We start from the raw sequence: 18,973 nt of genomic DNA on the forward strand, positions 1-18,973 counted from the left end.
ACGCAGCACTTTGTATGGCCCCTGTGTTCTTGTATACATGCCTGACAACATCGGTGCATGCTTCTAATGAGATGACAGATGGTGTTGTGGGGATCTCCTCCCAGATCTGGACCAGGGCATCACTGAGCTCCTGGACAGTCTGAGGTGCAACCTGGTGGCATTGGATGGACCAAAACATAATGTCCCAGAGGTGTTCTATTGGATTTAGGTCAGGAAAGTGTGGTGGCCAGTCAATGGTATCAATTCCTTCATCCTCCAGGAACTGCCTGCATACTCTCACCACATGAGGCCAGGAATTGTCGTGCACCAGGAGCCACTGTACCAGCATAGGGTCTGACAATGGGTCCAAGGATTTCATCCTGATACCTAATGGCAGCCAAGGTGCCTTTGTCAAGCCTGTAGCGGTCTGTGTGACCCTCCATGGATATGCCTCCCCAGACAATCATTAACCCACCACCAAACTGCTCATGCTGAATGATGTTACAGGCAGCATAATGTTCTCCATGGCTTCTCCAGACCCTTTCACTTCTGTCACGTGCTCAGGGTGAACCTGCCTCATCTGTAAAAGCACAGGGCACCAGTGGTGCATCTGCCAATTCTGGTATTCTATGGCGAATGCCAATCGAGCTGCATGCTGCTGGGCAGTGAGCTCAGGGCCCATTAGAGGACATGGGGCCTTGGGTCGCCCTCATGAAGTCTTTCTGGTTGTTTGGTCAGAGACATTCACACCAGTGGCCTGCTGGAGGTCATTTTGTAGGGCTCTGGCAGTGCTCATCCTGTTCCTCCTTGCCCAAAGGAGCAGATACTGGTCCTGTTGATGGGTTATGGACCTTCTATGGCCCTCTCCAGCTCTCCTAGAGTAACTGCTTGTCTCCTAGAATCTCCTCCATGCCCTTGAGACTGTGCAGGGAGACGCAGCAAACCTTCTGGCAATGACACGTATTGATGTGCCATCCTGGAGAAGTTGGACTACCTGTGCAACCTCTGTAGGGTCCAGGTATCGCCTCATGCTACCAGTAGTGACACTGACTGTAGCCAAATGCAAAACTAGTGAAGAAACAGTCAGAAAAGATGAGGAGGGAAAAATGTCAGTGGCCTCCACCTGTTAAACCATTCCTGTTTTGGGGTCATCTCATTGTTGCCCCTCTAGTGCATCTGTTGTTAATTTCATTAACACCACAGCAGCTGAAACTGATTAACAACCCCTCTGCTACTTAACTGACCAGATTAATATCCCATAAGTTTCATTGACTTTATGCTATACTCTGATTAAAAAGTGTTCCTTTATATTCTTATATATATATATATATATATATATATATATATATATATATATATATATATACATATATATATATATATATTCATGGCATTCGTAGTCTGAATCACAATCTGATTGTATGAATGGTTACCTACCAGGTAACACTTGCGGTTGGTCTGCAAGTCGGCAAACATCTGCCACAGTTCTCTCTTTCAGTTGTGAGAAGCAGATCATAGAATCATAGACGTCCGAGGTTCGATTCCCCGAGAGGGGGTGCAATGAGTGTGTACACCTGATGAGCCCAGAATTAGGGCGAAACACGTGTCGCGTACTCTTTGCATTATTTGACAGTAAAACTATTCAACCATATATATATATATGGGTCAATCTCTCTTTCATTAATTTACAGAAGCCTACGTTCCCCTTACAGAGAGTTACAAACACGATGGCAGGGACGGACAGTCACAGTGGCCAAGTGCCACATCTTTGTGATAATGGAGAAGACTGACAGAAGCACAAGCAGAATGTGCAGCTTCCCAGGCAATGGCCAGAGTTAAAGCCAATCACTGTGGCTGTCAGGGAGTCACAGTACCCAATATAGTTAATAGTTTTATTTATAAGAGCATAAGAAGTTTGACAAACGAGAGGAGACCATTCAGTTCCTCAGACTCATTTGTGTAGTTAACATAACACTACATTCTCTTAATATCTCATCCAGATTCTTCTCAAAGGTTGTTAAGGTTGTCTCGGTAGTGTCTCCCATCTTTTATTTATATTTGAAGTTCCTTTTGTCCTTGTGTAACATTTTGCACTTTTTTTTTTTGCTAAACTGAATTTTCCGGGTGTTCCCCCACTTCTGAAGTTTGTGCAGGTCTTCTTGAAGTGTTTTTGCTGCCAACTCAGTGTCTGCCATTTTTCCAATATTAGAATCATTTAAAATACAATTATATTTGATAAATAATGAAGAAAAAAAAGTAACTTTGCACCAGTAATAATTTATCCTACTACTTTGTCTTACTTCCTGAAGGAGAATTGCAGACCTACCCTTCTGTGGATGCAGTGACCACAGCCACCTTGCCTTGGAGCTTTCCATCCTTCTGTGAATTCGAGTCCACAATACCGTGCAGGGCCATCGCTTGCACACTGGGCCTCTGAAGGGAAAAAATGTTGCGGGTCCAAACCGTCAGCTGTCGAGCTGGTCTGCTGAACATCCTGTACAGAAAAAAGAATTATGGTCAACAGTTAAACACGAGAAGAGCAAAAGAACAACAGTAAGGCAGCAATTCCCTCTTCACTTACAGCAGGGACCAAAAGTGGCTGGAATGGAAATGAATCTACAAGACACTGGGCCAGAGCAACGCCATCCTGATACAGCAGAACCTCGGTTCACAACCATAATTCGTTCCAAAACTCTGGTTGTAACCCGATTTGGTCATGAACTGAAGTCATTTCCTCCATAGGATTGTATGTAAATACAATTAATCCATTCCAGACCGTATGAACTGTATGTAAATATATTTTTTTAAAGATTTTTAAGCACAAATATTGTTAATTATACCATAGAATACACAGCGTAATAGTAAACTAAATGTAAAAACATAGAATAACACTGAGAAAACCTTGAACAGCAGAGAAAACCAACACTGCAAGAGTTCGCGCTATAGCGCTACGAACCGCTCGCTAAAAACACATTTTTTTTAATGAGTGTTAAGTACAGGGAAAAAACGAACATTTGAAAAATCCGTAATTTAATAAACAACCAAGAAAAGTAACATTGCAACAATGCACGCTACGAACCGATCACTGTAAACAGAAGTGAAGTGGAGGTTAAAATCAAATAGAAAAAAGTCTTCATTAAATACAACGAGGTTAAAACAATACTCGGATCTGTCTCTCTAAAAACAAGCCCAGTGCATTCTTTCACTGCCTTCTTCGCTCGCTCGCGTGCATGCGTGTGTGTGTGTCTCTCTCTCGTGTGTGTGTGTCTCTCTCTCTCTCTCTCTCTCGCCGCGTGTGTGTGTGTGTGTGTGTCTCTCTCACTGCGTGTGTGTGTGTGTCTCTCTCTCTCTCACACGTGTGTGTGTGTGTGTGTGTCTCTCTCTCTCTCTCTCTCTCTCTCTCTCTCTCTCTCGCTCTCGCTCGCTCGCTCGCTGCACAGGGAGAGACTGAACACATGCTGAAATCATCGGCGCGCACAAACCCAAAGGGAAACTGGCTTGTTCGTATACCAAGTCTGTGGTCGTAAACCGATTTGTACGTGTTCCGAGACGTTCGTGAACCGAGGTTCACTATACACACCATTCAGCTCTTTTGCCACTGCTGGGGGTTTTATTTTTTCTTTTTCATTTCATTTGATGAATACCACTTATCTGCAGTGGCCAGGAGTGGCTGAACTTTCTTTTTCAGGACCCAACAATTCTATTTCTTCTTTTGTGCTCCACATATGAAAGATTTTAACACTTCTGGGAATGAGACAATCCTATTAAACATACAATCAGACTTGAACGAGTATCAACCTGGTATGAGAGAGTTGTATGAAAAATGATCTCAGCAACTGAAGCTACTGAAACTTCTCATAACAGCTACTGCTTCGTCTGTCACCCTTAATCTCTGTGAAATATATTCCAAGAATACAAAATCCTCCTTTATGATTAAAAGCCACACTAAAGGGTTCGCATTGAGCGAACGGAAAAACAACCATAAAAGCCTGAAGGTTAGTTAAAACTTTGAGAAAAAGACTCCAACTTGATTGGTCGAACTGTTCACTGAAACTCTCAAATGCTGCCCTTTCATTACCATGACAACGGTCATTCCTGACTTTGCGCCAGAAGCCTGATTTGGACCTCACACGTGTGAAAATGCATCATTTCTGCTACTCAGCTTTACGACAGTACAGCGACTGTGATGATGATGATGTAATTACTGAGCTGATGTGATGAAACGGGTCCAAGATGGCGCCTTGTTAGCAGCTTGATGCAATGCACTCTTTAACTTTGCGTGTCAACTTCGGTTTCTTAAGTCCCACCGTAAGATAGAAATGCCTAATGTTTTAACAGATTAATATGACCTCTTCAGTTAGGATAATTGCAAGGACCCTTTTTAGTTGACTGTTTCATTTTTTATTATTCTGAATCGAGTAAATGACAACCTGCCTAAAATTCACTCACCTCACAGACAGCACTTCTGCACAACATGAAAGACAACATGCATCAGAATTCTTATTGTGAGTGACCTGAAAGCACATAACTATGAAAGAAAACTGGAGTTCCAGACACTCCCTCACCACCCAGATGAGTACCCTGCAGCAAAAAAAACGAGAACGGATGATTTGGACACGGTGCCCATTGGCATTTGAATTGCTGCAATTGATAGACTTGGCAATCTGCAAGAGGAGTCTCTTATAAAGTTACAATCACTTGAATTATTTGTTAAAGAAAATACGACTTCTACTCATAAGCTCAGCTGGGAGAAAGTGGAAGAAAGTGGAAGATGTGTTTGAAAATGTAACTTCTCTTCAGGCAAACGTCGCTGTACTGGAAAAAGAAAACAAAGTTCTAAAGGAGAAAGGTAATGTATTTGATGGTTGTAAGTGCAGGTGAAACCGTCACATGGCAGGTATACCTGAGCGAGAAAGAGAAAATGTGAAGTACACGGTTATTGATCCATTTTAGGAAGTTTCACCACACATTGCAGAGAAACTAAAGGACACAGTGGACACTGCCCACCGTTTGGGACCAAGAAACTGAGTCCCTCAAACATGACGTATAATTGTTCAGTTTACATATACTGTATCTCGTATATAATGGGATGTGATTTGGGAAGATGCAAAAAAAACTGTGACCTATTAAAGCACAGCAAGATACGAATTCTAGAAGATCTAAAGTATGGAGATAAAGAAGCAAGAAATAAGCTATGACCGCTTGTTGAGCAGGCTAGAAAAGAAGGAAAGAAAGCCGAAGTCAAAGGAACTTTTGTTTACATACAGTAAATGGCAGAAAATGTTTAGTTAATGAAATTCAGGGTAATGTTACATAAAATCAGAAGTGTGCATTTTAGTGTCATTATAGTACTTATGTGGGCTTTTGTTTATTTTATTATGCTTATTCTTATTATTATTATTTTCCTTGTAGTCCAGAAATAATAACTCAAGGGCAGCACAGTGGGTAGCACTGCTGCCTCACAGTTAGGAGACCCGGGTTCACTTCCCAGGTCCTCCCTGTGTGGAGTTTGCATGCTCTTCTGTGTCTGCATGGGTTTCTTCCCACAGTCCAAAGACATGCAGGTTAGGTGCATTGGTGATCCTAAATTGTCCTGTGTGTGTGCCCTGCCTAAGGTTTGTTTCCTGCCTTGCTCCCTGTGTTGGCTGGGATTGGCTCCAGCAGACCCCCGTGACCCTGTAGGTAGGATGTAGCGGGTTGGATAATGGATGGATGGAATAATAATTCACTGAAAACACCTCTTGAGTGGGACAATAGGATTTGGAGTTCTACTCAATTATTAAAAGCTTTTCTTCTTTGCTTGCAAAATTCATTGTTAGCTTACAATTTAGTTTTTTTAATTGCAGTTGTAATGTTTTTATTTGGATTTATCATGTTTTTCACTCAATGTTCGGGGATTATGTGACATAATTAAAAGAATGGCCATATTTTTGTTTTGTAAATTTCATAAGAGGGATGTCTACTTTTCACAAGAATCACTTTCATGTGATGGAGATGAAAGGCTCGGGCTCAATCAGTGGGGTAGTGATTATCATATTTAGTTATGGATGCAGTTCAGCTGCTACGGTTCAGATTTTTCCGAGTAACAACTTTTGTGAAAAAATTATAGACTCGTTTTCTTTAATGACAAGTAGATGGATAGTTACTGTTGTTAAAGTTAAAGCTTCACTTTATATTGTGGTTAATATATATGGTTTCAAAAGGTCACATGAGAATATCACAATATTAACAGAAATTTCATCGTATGTTAGTGAAGCTTACATATCCCTTAGCCTTTGTCATTATTGGTGGAGACTTTGTCAAAGCACCAGACTTCCATGCTAATAGATTTCCACTCAGAAGGGTCTCAAACCAGGGTGGCACGGTGGCGCAGTGGGTAGCGCTGCTGCCTCACAGTTAGGAGACCTGGGTTCGCTTCCTGGGTCTTCCCTGTGTGGATTATGCATGTTCTCCCCGTGTCTGCGTGGGTTTCCTCCCAAAGACATGCAGGTTAAGTGCACTGGTGATTCTAAATTGTGCTTGGCGTGTGTGCCCTGCGGGGGGCTGGTGCTCTGCCTGGGATTTGTTCCTGCCTTGTGCCCTGTACTGGCTGGTTTGGATAATGGATGGATGGTCTCAAACTCTGTCAACCCGGTCTTAAGTAACTTTTGTCAAGCCTTGAATCTCACTGATGCCCAGAAAGTTTTGAGCACCTCAGGCCTCATGTCTAAAGAGTACATGCACACAAATATGTCACATACGCCTGTTTGCACACTCACTTCAAGATGTATATAAACTAACCTTAGTGTAAAGCCACACACATTTTCACGGCAACCTCACACCATACGTATGCACATTTCCACTCAGTTTTGCAAACTGACCTCACCCAGCATCAAAGCAGTGCCACTCTTTCTGTGTGGTTTCCCTTTCTTTTTAAGATTCACATCTATGACACAAGCTTTATCAAATATACCAAAATGAATTGCATGTCATTTACAAATTTAAGGTACTTAACTGTAACAATATAACGGTGCACGGTGCAGCCAGGCTACTCTAATAGTGCATTACCGTTGTTATCTCAGTGCACCAAAGAGAGTATTTTTACCCAGTTATTGTATTTTGGGTGTGGTATCACAGCTGCACAGGTTGTGTTGGGAGTGTAGAGGATATACAGCTACCAGCCCAGGAGGACATTTATAGCACACGCTGCTTCAGGAAAGCCACCAGAATCTGCATGGATTCCACTCACCCATACTACAGTCAGTTTGAACTGCCCCCATACGGCAAACACTTCAGAGCCTTTCCTTTATGGACCTCGAGGCTCAGAAACAGTTTCATCTCTAGAATTATAAACACAACCAATCAGTCCATCAAGTGCTCCCGGTAGAACTGTTTGTACTTAGAATTACAATTCCCTCACTGTAAACTTGCACTGCAACTCTAATATTGCACAACTTGAGCCACTTTATAAACCATTTGCATTATCTGTACGATATGCTTTCATATTATACAGGGTGGCCCACAAAAAACTGGCCATGAAAAAATAGTGTGCGAAGGGTGTACATGAACATGCTGAAAACGGGCACAGAGATATATTGACGCACAAGAAGATCACTTTCAGCATCTTCTGTAAATGTGAGTACCAAATCTGATCCTTTTTCTCTTCACCACGTAATGCAGTCATCTTGGTGGAGGTGGGCTACTTTTTCGTGTGTATTTTTCATTGTTTTATTATAATATTATTATTAGTTTTATCATTTTACAGATAAATAAGTTTATGGTGGAGTTGCATAATGATTCTCATTGTACCATACAATTATAATAAAGGAATTCCATCCAATTCAATAGAAGAGAGCGCGGATTTAGAGATGGTTATGACTATCTTCTGAGTCGATTTAGATTTCCAAGAGCTATCCTCTTGAAGCTGTGTACTATTGGAACGCTAAGATGTACTGTATACTTAATATCATTTTTATGATGAAATGCATTAAAGTATGTACAGTATATTAGATTTTACAAATAAATTGTTAACTTCATTTAAACAATGTATACTGTTAATAATTAAACATGAGGGGGAAACGGAGGCACATGTGGTAGCGATGAGCTGGCACCTTGTCCAGGGATTGTTCCTTCCTTATGCTCTATGCTTGCTGGGACTGGCCCAACCCTGGATGGATGGAATACTTAAACATGTATAAAAAAAGATTTTTCAATATTCTTTAATAGTTTTGAAAAATTGATGTTCTAAGCTTGCAGCTGGTTTTTCATTTATTACAGATGATTATTGTGTGGCAATTGTTTACGTGGAAAAAGAAACCAGAAGGACAGGAACTGGGAGTTGGTACGTTTGACAGACACAGTACTGCTGCAATAAATTATTCCATCCAGGTTTGAATGCGTCCCAGCAAGCATCTCCAAGCATACCAGGAGGCAGGAACAATCCCTGGATGGGGCGCCAGTTCATCAATACCGCTGTGCCACTGTGCCCCCCACATGTTTAATACATGCTTTAATGCATTTCAACATGAAAATTATATCAAGTATATATCTTAGTATTCTAAAATGTTCAGAGAGCTGTAATATCATGAATATAATGTATTCTGTGTGGCGATCACTGTCTGCACACTCCTGTTGGCGTAAGAGAAAACCCGTTTAAGAAGCATGAAGCAATTAACGAAAGGGTCGAGTAACACATTAAACGCGAAGCATTTAATGTGCTACTTTAGTTATGAAGGGATTTGAGAATTTGAATAATAAATTAAACATTGATTTTAATATGAAGTTTACGACATTCAACTTTAATGACAAAATAAACTACGAGATTAAGATAGAAATTTGGAGATTAAAGTCAACATTTCAACCTTTTTTTCTTTACTGTGTCCCTATTTTTTTTTCTTCTCTGTGGCCCTAATACGCTTCCATATGACACTCAGACATTCGCCTTTTCACATCAACTTTGACATCTGACCAATGCTTTTTTGAAATTAATCTTTTTTATATGTACTTTTACCATTGTCTTTTAACAAAACACAGAATGGAAGGGACTATTTATATTGCATATTAAAATATGAAAAATTCTGGGAGGAGTCGGGACGAGGCTGTAGGCATGTGCATGTGTGTTAAAATTCACGTTGGTTGGTATTTATAAAAGGGAAGTGCATGGATCCTTCCCTATACACCGTTTTATGCTTCTGAATGTTTTTGTGCATCGTGAAAAGTAACAAAAAAACTAATAATGTTAACATAAAATAAATTAGTCCACTGGTCTGCACTATAAAGTTGTTTTCTGTATGATTCCAATAATTTTGATCATTTTTATAGTCAAAATCGCTGAATTTGCACATTTCCTGATTAAATATAAGAGAGAAACGCAAGGTGTGGCAGCGACGAGACAAGCCTCACCTTGGACTACACTCTCCTTCACACACTGGGCTGATGCATGTAATTGGCGGGTTCCTGTTGCTGTGTCCCTGTATGTCGCCAATATAAGGTTTACAGACATGTTTATTATACACCCTGACTTTCCACAGTCGGGCTAATATCTTTGATGAATGCTGATGGGACATAAAAATGCTGTTAAAAGGCACAAGGTGAGGCAGACAGTACCTTTCTGCACTGAAGGGGGTGCATGTGAGCCCAAACAGGTGTTCAGTTGCTGCTGTTCTTTTACACAGAGGCGCCAGTAAGTTAGCGATATCAGAAGGTCAAGTGCACTGCAGTGGTCCGTTTATTTTTATTTTTTGTTCTGACTAACTGCCAAAATAGAAGATTAAAATTTTTCAAAACTAAAGGAAAATAAGGAGGACTTTTACAAGAATATGACAGAGATTTTGATGTAGAAGGATAGGCGCATGGACTTCATTTACAATTAAAGGTAACACCATAAATGGTTTTCAATTTTATAAAAAACAAATGGGATCAAACTAAGAAAAAAACAATCCAATAATTAAAAAAATAAATTTTGACTTTAAATAAAATATTCTTTTGTTTTTCTTGTTATTATTTTGTTGAACAGTCTGTATTAAAATTGATTAAAGCATCATAATTAAAAGCTTTTTAAACAACTAAATATGTCAGTTAAGGCCAAAATTGAAATCCTTTTTTTTTTGTTCACCACTCTGTACTTTCATTTGTATTGAATGAGTGTGAATTGTGGAATTGCAACGGAAAACTTATAACACATGGAGGGTGAGGATCAAATGCGCTCCCTCCGCTCTCTCTCTCGCTCTCTCTCGCCGCTATAAATGGAACGTTTTTTCTCAGCCAAATATGTGCCTTACCTATCTGTGTGTAAAGAATGCTGATGAGATATGAAACATAACCAGTAGTTAATGTGCATGCAGCCACTTGAACAGTGAATAAGCTACTCTTTTGGGTTTATACATTTGTAAATCTGACTCTGAAGGAGTCTGTGCATCACCAGCCATGAACCTCACCTCATCTCACCTCACTGAAGAGATGTAATGCCTGTGTGGTTGGTAGAGTCGTGGCGGTGACACCGTGCATTATTATCTATCGTTATAGTTAGTACAGTGGCCCTGAAGTTCAATGTGAAAAAACAAATTACAACCATGCACAAATCAGAAAACACAAAAACAAATTGGAAACACAAACACAAATCAGAAAACGAAGTTGAATATGTAAAAACAAATTGAATATGCAACAACAAATCACAATATGCAAAAACAAATAAGAAAACGCAAAAACGAATTGAATATACAAAAACAAATCTATCATCCAACCCGCTATATCCGAACACAGGGTCACGGGGGTCTGCTGGAGCCAATCCCAGCCAACACAGGGCGCAAGGCAGGAAACAAACCGCCAGCCCACCACAGGGCGCGCACACACACACACACTAGGGGCAAATTTAGAATCGCCAATGCCTAACCTTCATGTCTTTGGACTGTGGGAGGAAACCGGAGCACCCGGAGGAAACCCACGCAGACACGGGGAGAACACCCAGGTCTCCTTACTGCGAGGCAGCAGCGATACCCACTGTGCCACCCAAAAACAAATCAGAAAAGACAAATGCAAATGGAGCAGCACGCTAACAAAATGAAGACTGCGCGGGCAAACTGAAAAGCTTGAAAACAGAAAGAGCAACGCATAACCCAAATGGAGGCGGATAAAACAGTGAAAAGTTCATCGCGATTTAATCCCAGCTTTTCAAGTGGTGTGAAAGCGAGAACGCTAAAAGTTAAAAGACATCTCTTATGTTTTTTATGTATTTATATACTTTAGTAGAAAATATAACGTTTGCATATAACGTGAAGCTCTCTCTGTCAAAGCAGTGGCATAGCCGACTGGAGATTCACCAGTAAATGGGTTCGTATCCAGGAAAAATCTGACATGTAAGCATAGCAGAACGAATTTGATAGCTTGGTATCAGAGCAGATATAACAGTTTGGTCTAAAATCAGTCAACTAACAAATCACACTTAAAAAGATCAGTTGTCGCTTGTGTCCTAGCCGTTTGTTTTTGGCTGGTTAGGTGTGTCCTGCAACACTCTGGTGAACATTTGCTTGTTGTCACGCACTCAGCATTACGTTCTGGTTTTCTAACCGTCATCAGGACTGACAAACGTGCGTGTGTGTGTGTGTGTGTGTGTAATACTTTAAACGGAACTTCAGCAAGTCTGCAAAAGTTGTAATGCCCAGTTGTTTAAAAATAGCAAATAGCGTCACTGTTTCCTCCACACCACCCGTTAAGTCCCAGTAACTGATTCTTGATGGACTGCCGCCTCGCTTCTTTTTTTCTGTTTTACTTCTGGCTTTTGAAGGTATTTATGGTAACATTTCAAAGAGTAACCAGGCTAAAATGTGAAGATAGACATAAAAGACTTCGGAATTTAACATAAAATTGCCATACACTAAAAGGAATGCCTATCTCTTTTCATACTCACTTTATAAATATGGTATTATCAAAAGTGAAATATAAATAAGTATGGCGCAAAGTATACACTGGATCTGGGACTGAAATAATCAAAAGTGCTCTTGCAACAAACTGCTATGAGAGACTCCACAAAGTGAAATAGTTTTCTGTTTTCATCCACAAATGACGATACTATGGCGCCCCGGGTCTGAATGTGAGAGGGTCGCGCTCCTCCGGTGGCCGCGCATTGTCCAAAGCAACGGGCATACCCGGAGAAGCCGTCTGTAAATAACGGGCACAAGGGGGTGCAGACCGCGCTTCCCCCGGCAGCTAAAGCTCATCGGTTGTGATGCTTGGTCTGTGGACGCTGGCCTTGGGTCGGCTCTTGGAACGAACCGGGGGAGAGGGTGGTGTAGGGGCGAGCCGGGTGGCGTGTATGAGCTGAAGAAGTGACCGGTCATTTTTAGGGCCTCGTCCAGCAATCCGGCTTAAAGCGGCTGATTCCATCTCTCCTTCTCTCTCACCCCGAGTCGTTACAATACATTAGGGTGACGCCAGTTACTACAACGGTGATGACTTGAAAAATGAATAATACCAGGAATACAATTTATCATACAAACACTACATTGTGCATGTTAAATAACACACGTCAGTAGCGTGTATAATAATGAAATAAAAATGGTCAATATCAGAGGTTTTTCAATGCGGAGTGCTGTCGCCATGAAGTTTTAGCTTAACTACTAATTAAAACACTGAAATATGTTTGTAATACTTTAAACAGTGCTCTGGCGGAGAGTGCTCCAAGTTATGCAAACGTTACCATTTCTGCCAAAGTACAAAAATACCAACAAAAGATAAGAAACCTCTATTACCTTACAGCATTCTTGCTTGCTGCACCCCACCATTCGTTGAAAAGCTGCGGGATTAAACCGCGATGAACTTCAGGTTTCTCTGTTTTATCCGCCTTCGTTTGTGTTATGCGCTGCTCTCTTTGTTTTCATGCTTCTCGATATGTTTGCGTGTTGCTCCATTTGCATTTGTTGTTTCTCGTTTGTTTTGTGTATTGTTATTTATTGATGCGCATTCAGTTTGCTTTTGCACATTCAATTCGTTTTTTGATTTTTTTTTTTGCTATTCCAATTTGAATTTGTTTTTGTGTTTTCTCATTTACTTTTGCATTTTCTGATTTGTTTTTGCACAATCAATTTGTTTTTGTGTTTCTTATTTGCTTCTGTATTTTCAATTTGTTTTGCATTTTCTGATTTGTTTTTGCACAATCAATTTGTTTTTGCGGCGGTGGGCTGGCGCCCTGCCCGGGGTTTATTTCCTGCCTTGTGTCCTCTATTGGCTGGGATTGGCTCCGGCAGATCCCCCGTGAGCCTGTAGTTAGGATATAGCGGGTTGGATGATGGATAGATGGATGGAATTTGCTTTTGCACTCTCTGATTTGCTTTTGTGTATTCAATTTCTTATCGCATTTTCTTTTTTTTTTTTTTTTGCGTTTTCTGATTTGTGTTGTGTTTTTGTGTTTTCGGAGAGGTTATGAATAATCACTACACTTCTGTTTCGTATAGAATTGTGTCATAAGAGCAGTCAGCACTCTAAACCAACTGGCAGACCGGCGAGTTAGAGGTACTAGATACTTATTTTTATTTAAGTGCCACTCAAAGATAACTCATTTAGCACTTATGAGGTATAACTTTGATTCAATCTTCTTATAGAAACATGAAATGAAATTTTACCTTCATAACTTCTCTCATGCTTTGTACCAGGACTGCTCCCCCTGCGCCATGTCAATATCGAGATCAGTGCCACGTATTGACATGTGGCGTATCCTTGTAAAATATTTAAAGGTAATATATACGAGGTAAATACTGGATGTGCGTGTAATTCGTTAGGTACTCACTTCACTTTTTCTGTTATTGTTTCTAATGTTCGTGGTCGGCCCTGAAGGATGCAGCAATACTTTAACGTTTAAATCAGACCACGTTAATCACGACCATTAACGTGTTACCTTTCCCGGGGCACAGATTAAACACAGATTTTCTCCCCACATGCACGTGCAAAATTTGGAATAAGGGGTACATATTGTCAGGCAATAAATCTTATTGTAATAGTGGGCTGGCCAGAACATTTTTATGTATTGCCTTTTTAATGAGCAAGGAAATCTGTACACTTTAAATGATCTTGTAGTTTTAACAGGGCAAATGTTTCCTTAAAAGATTACGTAAAGGTGACAAGGAGCATTCCTGCTCGACTGTTGTTTAAAGCCCACTTGAGTTATGTCTCTTTACACTCCACGACTTTTAATAAAAAAAACAGTTTAATATTGTGGACTATCCATCCATCCATTTTCTAACCCGCTGAATCCGAACAGGGTCACGGGGGTCTGCTGGAGCCAATCCCAGCCAACACAGGGCACGAACCAATCCTGGGCAGGGTGCCAACCCACCGCAGGACACACACAAACAGCACACACTAGGGCCAATTTAGAATCGCCAATCCACCTAACCTGCATGTCTTTGGATTGTGGGAGGAACCCACGCAGACACGGGGAGAATATGCAAACTCCACGCAGGGAAGCAAACCCGGGTCTCCTAACTGCGAGGCAGCAGCGCTACCACTGCGCCACCGTGCCGCCCAACACTACAAGAGCTTATGTTAAATAGAAAGTGTTATGAGTAATATGTGGCTTGTCGCACATACTGTACATTTCTTGTCCCCAACAAAGTCGAGGAAATTCATTTTAAAATCCTTTACTTTTATCCTTGTAACAGATGGCTATTTTGTAATGATGTGTCTCCTCTGGGGTCATTTCCCAAAAAGAAGACTCTTAAACTCTTAATTAATCATTTATTTTATACATTCTAATTATGCAGATACAGATCGTCTGGATGACTTTGATTTATGCGGGGATGATTTCAGTTCGGTGCCAAGACGATTCTTCATGTCGTCAGTTCGCACACTTCTCGATGGTCCGGGGTTTTTCGGGTGATTTTCTATGTAATAAACTTAAGTTATAGCGTAATGAAAACTGCATAATTAGATCTGGACCTCCCTATAGTTGTGCCCGCTCAAAAGCAGGGATGCCGACTTACAAGACCGCCCGGAGCTCATCAGACAAATCTCGAGTCCTGCATTGCGTCCGAACAAAAATTGTATGTAGAAAAATATCCAAATTCAGTTTTTATATTTAAATGTCTAGTTAAAGAGGCTCGTTAATTTTTTGTGTGCCACCTTAACATCTTTTTTTTTTTTTCTTTGGTCGCTCGAAATGGTGGCTGTCCCGATCTGTGACTTTGGAAATCTGGCAAGCCCGTTCAAATGTATTTTGGTCAGAGGTTGCTGTTCTGTTGTTTGTTTGTTTCTATAACAGATTTATGAAAATATGGTGTTTATTATGGATGCTCAAAGAAGTGAGATTGATTTCGACAACACTTCAAAACGTATTTGTATCTTTGGTACATATCACATTCATAAAGCCAGAAAACTTTAGATTATTCTCTCGTGATATAGAGTCCCTCTTCGTGGATATACAAAGAATTTCAAGGCCAGTAAACAGAGATGCTGCTAAAACATAATCTTTGCTTCAAATCATTGCTAATAAGTTAATTATGTGAACTCCTAATAATGCACTATTTTTGTATACTCTACTTAAGGTCTATGTATTCCCATCCTATATTTTGAAAACTGGTTATCAATCTTTATTATTGATATTGTGGTATTGTACGTAAATCATTGTGAATAAAGACTTGAAAAGTTTTTGAGATGTGAGACACCGGCAACCAACCCACCAAACGAGACGCTCGACGCCCCCTCAATTGCGCCTTGCGCTACAATTCTGGTGAATCAGGCAATAATAATCCGCGAGATCGCAGGCTCCCCGCGTTGGTTCATTCGGAGCGCATTTAAAAGCGGCCACTTACCTGGCCTTGCTCTGTTTTCTGTCTTCTCTCCTCCAAAATGAGCCTCCTCCAGCTCATCCGCATGCAGCCACTGAACCTGCCTGGCGAGGAAGGCTATCTGTTGTTTTCATCTGAAGAAGGGCGCTAACAAAGGATGACTGCTTGCTGGGTTTTTTGTGTGCTAAAGTGACAGGTCCCGTTTGATCATTTTGCATGTGACTATCCCCGTTTTTACAACAATAAAGCTGATTTTAGACTCACCTCCTTCTCTTTAGTGCAAGTCAAGTTTGAGACCCACACATCACTAATTTATCTATCTATCCATCTATCTATAACCTTTCGCTTTAACCTTTCCAGCCCTAACACACACACACACACATATATCTCTTGGAAAGGTTACAGCATTAATTTTTTACAATTAATGTGGCCTGTTTAATGAGTTAAAAATACTGTCGCATCCAGGACCTACAACGAGGCAGTGCTTTGGTCAGGACAGCGCTTTCATGTCATTTTTTTAACATTACGAAACAATAATATATCAAATGTTAGGTGTAAAGAATTACATGCACATCCAGTACCGTTATGCATATCTATATACTACCTTTCATTTTTTTATGACACACATTTTTCATTTAAAGTTTTAACATTTTATATTGGGCAGCATGGTGGCACAGTGCTAACGCTGCTTCCTCGCAGAATGGAAACCTGCGTTGACTTCCCTGGTCCTCCCTGGGTGGAGTTTGAGTGTTCTCCCCGTGTGTGCGTGGGTTTCCTCCCACAATCCAAAGGTTAGGTGCATTGTCGATCCTAAATTGTCCCTAATGTGTACTTGGCGTGTGGGTGTGTGTGCCCTGCAGTGGGCTGGCGCCCTGCCCAGGGTTTGTTCCTGCCTTGTGCTAGCTGGGATTGGCTCCAGCAGACCCCCGTGACCCTGTGTTAGGATATATGGTGTTCATGTTCTTGATTTATACTGACTGATAGGTACAGGTTCGTGGGAGGAAAGGGAGTGGGGAGAGAGGAGGGGGGTTCATGGCAGTCCTGGTACAGTTGCAAAGGTAAAAATTACCTTCTTTTTTCATTTCATGTTTCTGTAAGTAGATCGAATCAAAGTCATATCAGAAGTGCCAATTAAGTTATCTTTGAGTGGCACTAAAACCAAAATAAGTCTCTAGTACCTCTGTATTTAACTCGCTGGTCTACCAGGTAGCTTACAGTGCTGACTGCCCTAATATATTGAAAAAATTCTACGAAACAGAAGTGTAATGATCATCCATATACATATTGTTCTAGTTTCGCAGTGTGTTTGCTAATTTATGCAAAGAACAGAAAATACCCATCCAAGTAAATCACAATGTCAGGGTTTAAGCGACATCGCAGATTCGGGGATCTTTTTTAGTGTGCCAGGAGCAATGGTGTAGGTAGAGCGGTGTCCTCCAAACTTTTTTCAACAGTGGTACACTTTTCGTAACCCAAAAAACTCCCAAGGTACACCACGACTCTACCAACCACAAAAGCATTAAGCCTCGTAGTAAACCAAACGAACGGACAATCGAGGGGGCGGCAAAAAAGCAGCTTGGAGATTGACGTTTGCTCTGCGAAAGTCGCTGGCGAATACGCACCCAGGCAGACGAACTCCAGACACGTAAAGTGCGAAACGGCGATCACGGAGCTGCTTTTCTTTCGGCTTCTCCAGGTAGTCGCGTTCTCCTCGGACAGGTCTCGACCACCTGAAGGTTTCTAACCTGTTATTTCCAAGGCGTACCAGCTGGGAAGCACTTGTGTTGAGTATAATTATCAAGTCATTGATGGTGATGAACAATTGAGCCTAGTATGTCAAGAGTATTAACACAAGGTGTAATGTACGTCCAGCTAAGAGATGCCTATTGTTTCAGTTAGATCAGTCAGCAGTGCATTCAAAGTCAGTTGTTTGGACCGTTTTTTACTTTGACACGTCTCTGTTTCATATGCCATATCAATTTGTGAATTAATACATTGGCCTCATTTTCTTTTCAACTTACCTTATAGGTAGGCATTCAAATTCAGGTTGCACTTGACCATATACTATTTTATTAAAAGCTCGGGTTTAAGGTCACTGTTTAAGCTTAAACTATGCCATTATTTATTTTTACTCCTTATGTTAATTCTAATTATTTTTGTGATTCGGTCTATATTTCATGATTTATGTATTCATTTTTTAATTACATGTTTTAATGGTAGACGCCATTAATCACGATTAAGTACTGTAAATACATTTATGCGATTAATTAGTTAATATTTTAATCAACTCCCAGCCCTGCTTTTTTCCCTAAAGCTAGTGTCTAGAATGCTTATGCACAGAAGTTCAAACAATCCCTCGTATGCGCTTGGTTTAATAGCGGTCACATTTCATTGTTAAATTAGTTTTTTTTTTTTTAATAACAAATGTCGTGTGCCTCGGATCTGCGCGCGTGCGCTGTTTGCAAGGACGAGTGGGTTTAAGTGTTGCCATGGAAACGCGCCTGTTCTTGCCGCTGCTGCTGTTTTAAACATTTACGCGTTTAGTTATTTAGTTTAATTAACTCTCAGCCACAGAGACAGAGGGAGGAGAGTCTGTAGTTGATGTCCACTTTCCATTCTGAACTGTTGTTGCAGTTTCCCTCTATGGACAAATTGTGTTTGTCCACAGATAGCTTTAAATAAAAACTTTTTTTTTTCAGAAATAAACTTTATTAAATGCTTTGCACATTCAAAAAATATAACATATTGTTACATCTATACTAATAAAAGGCAAAGCCCTCACTGACTCACTCACTCACTCACTCACTCACTCACTCATCACTAATTCTCCAACTTCCCGTGTAGGTAGAAGGCTGAAATTTGGCAGGCTCATTCCTTACAGCTTACTTACAAAAGTTGGGCAGGTGTCATTTAGAAATTCTATGCGTAATGGTCATAACTGGAACGTATTTTCGTCCATATACTGTACTGTAATAGACTGCAGCTCAATAGCCGTGGGAGGCGGAGTTTCGTATTAAAGCATTTAACCAATCACATTTCAGCCATCATTTGTTGCCAGGCAGAGAGGCTTTCACAATCCGTTGTGTAGGCCCTCTAACACAGAATAAATGTCGATTAACCTGTTGTTTCAACCAATCAGATTTTGAGTTGGTGTCAGTCGGGCCCTCTAGCAGGCGTACGGCAACATCACCGTATTCAGACCCATTGATTGGATAGAAGCCGATATGAGGAACTCTACG

General features: G+C 40.7%; 1 protein-coding gene across 2 annotated transcripts in view; it reads right to left on the reverse strand.

Annotated features, from left to right (window-relative positions):
• LOC120525617 (dehydrogenase/reductase SDR family member 4-like) overlaps positions 1-15,914 on the reverse strand; it is a 28,196-nt gene extending 12,282 nt beyond the window's left edge. The window contains exons 1-2 of one of the 2 annotated variants that reach the window (XM_039748068.1): positions 15,759-15,914; positions 2,306-2,473 (exon numbers count right to left, since the gene is read on the reverse strand). In XM_039748068.1, the coding sequence (XP_039604002.1) occupies positions 2,306-2,472 (167 nt within the window). In that variant the 5' untranslated portion in view covers position 2,473; positions 15,759-15,914. Of the gene's footprint in view, positions 1-2,305; positions 2,474-12,704; positions 12,956-15,758 lie in introns of those variants that run through there. The other variant, XM_039748078.1, reaches the window with a different exon arrangement.
• Positions 15,915-18,973: the final 3,059 nt, after the last annotated feature.

This window comes from Polypterus senegalus, chromosome 1, assembly GCF_016835505.1.
Source record: "Polypterus senegalus isolate Bchr_013 chromosome 1, ASM1683550v1, whole genome shotgun sequence".
Taxonomy (NCBI): domain Eukaryota; kingdom Metazoa; phylum Chordata; class Cladistia; order Polypteriformes; family Polypteridae; genus Polypterus; species Polypterus senegalus.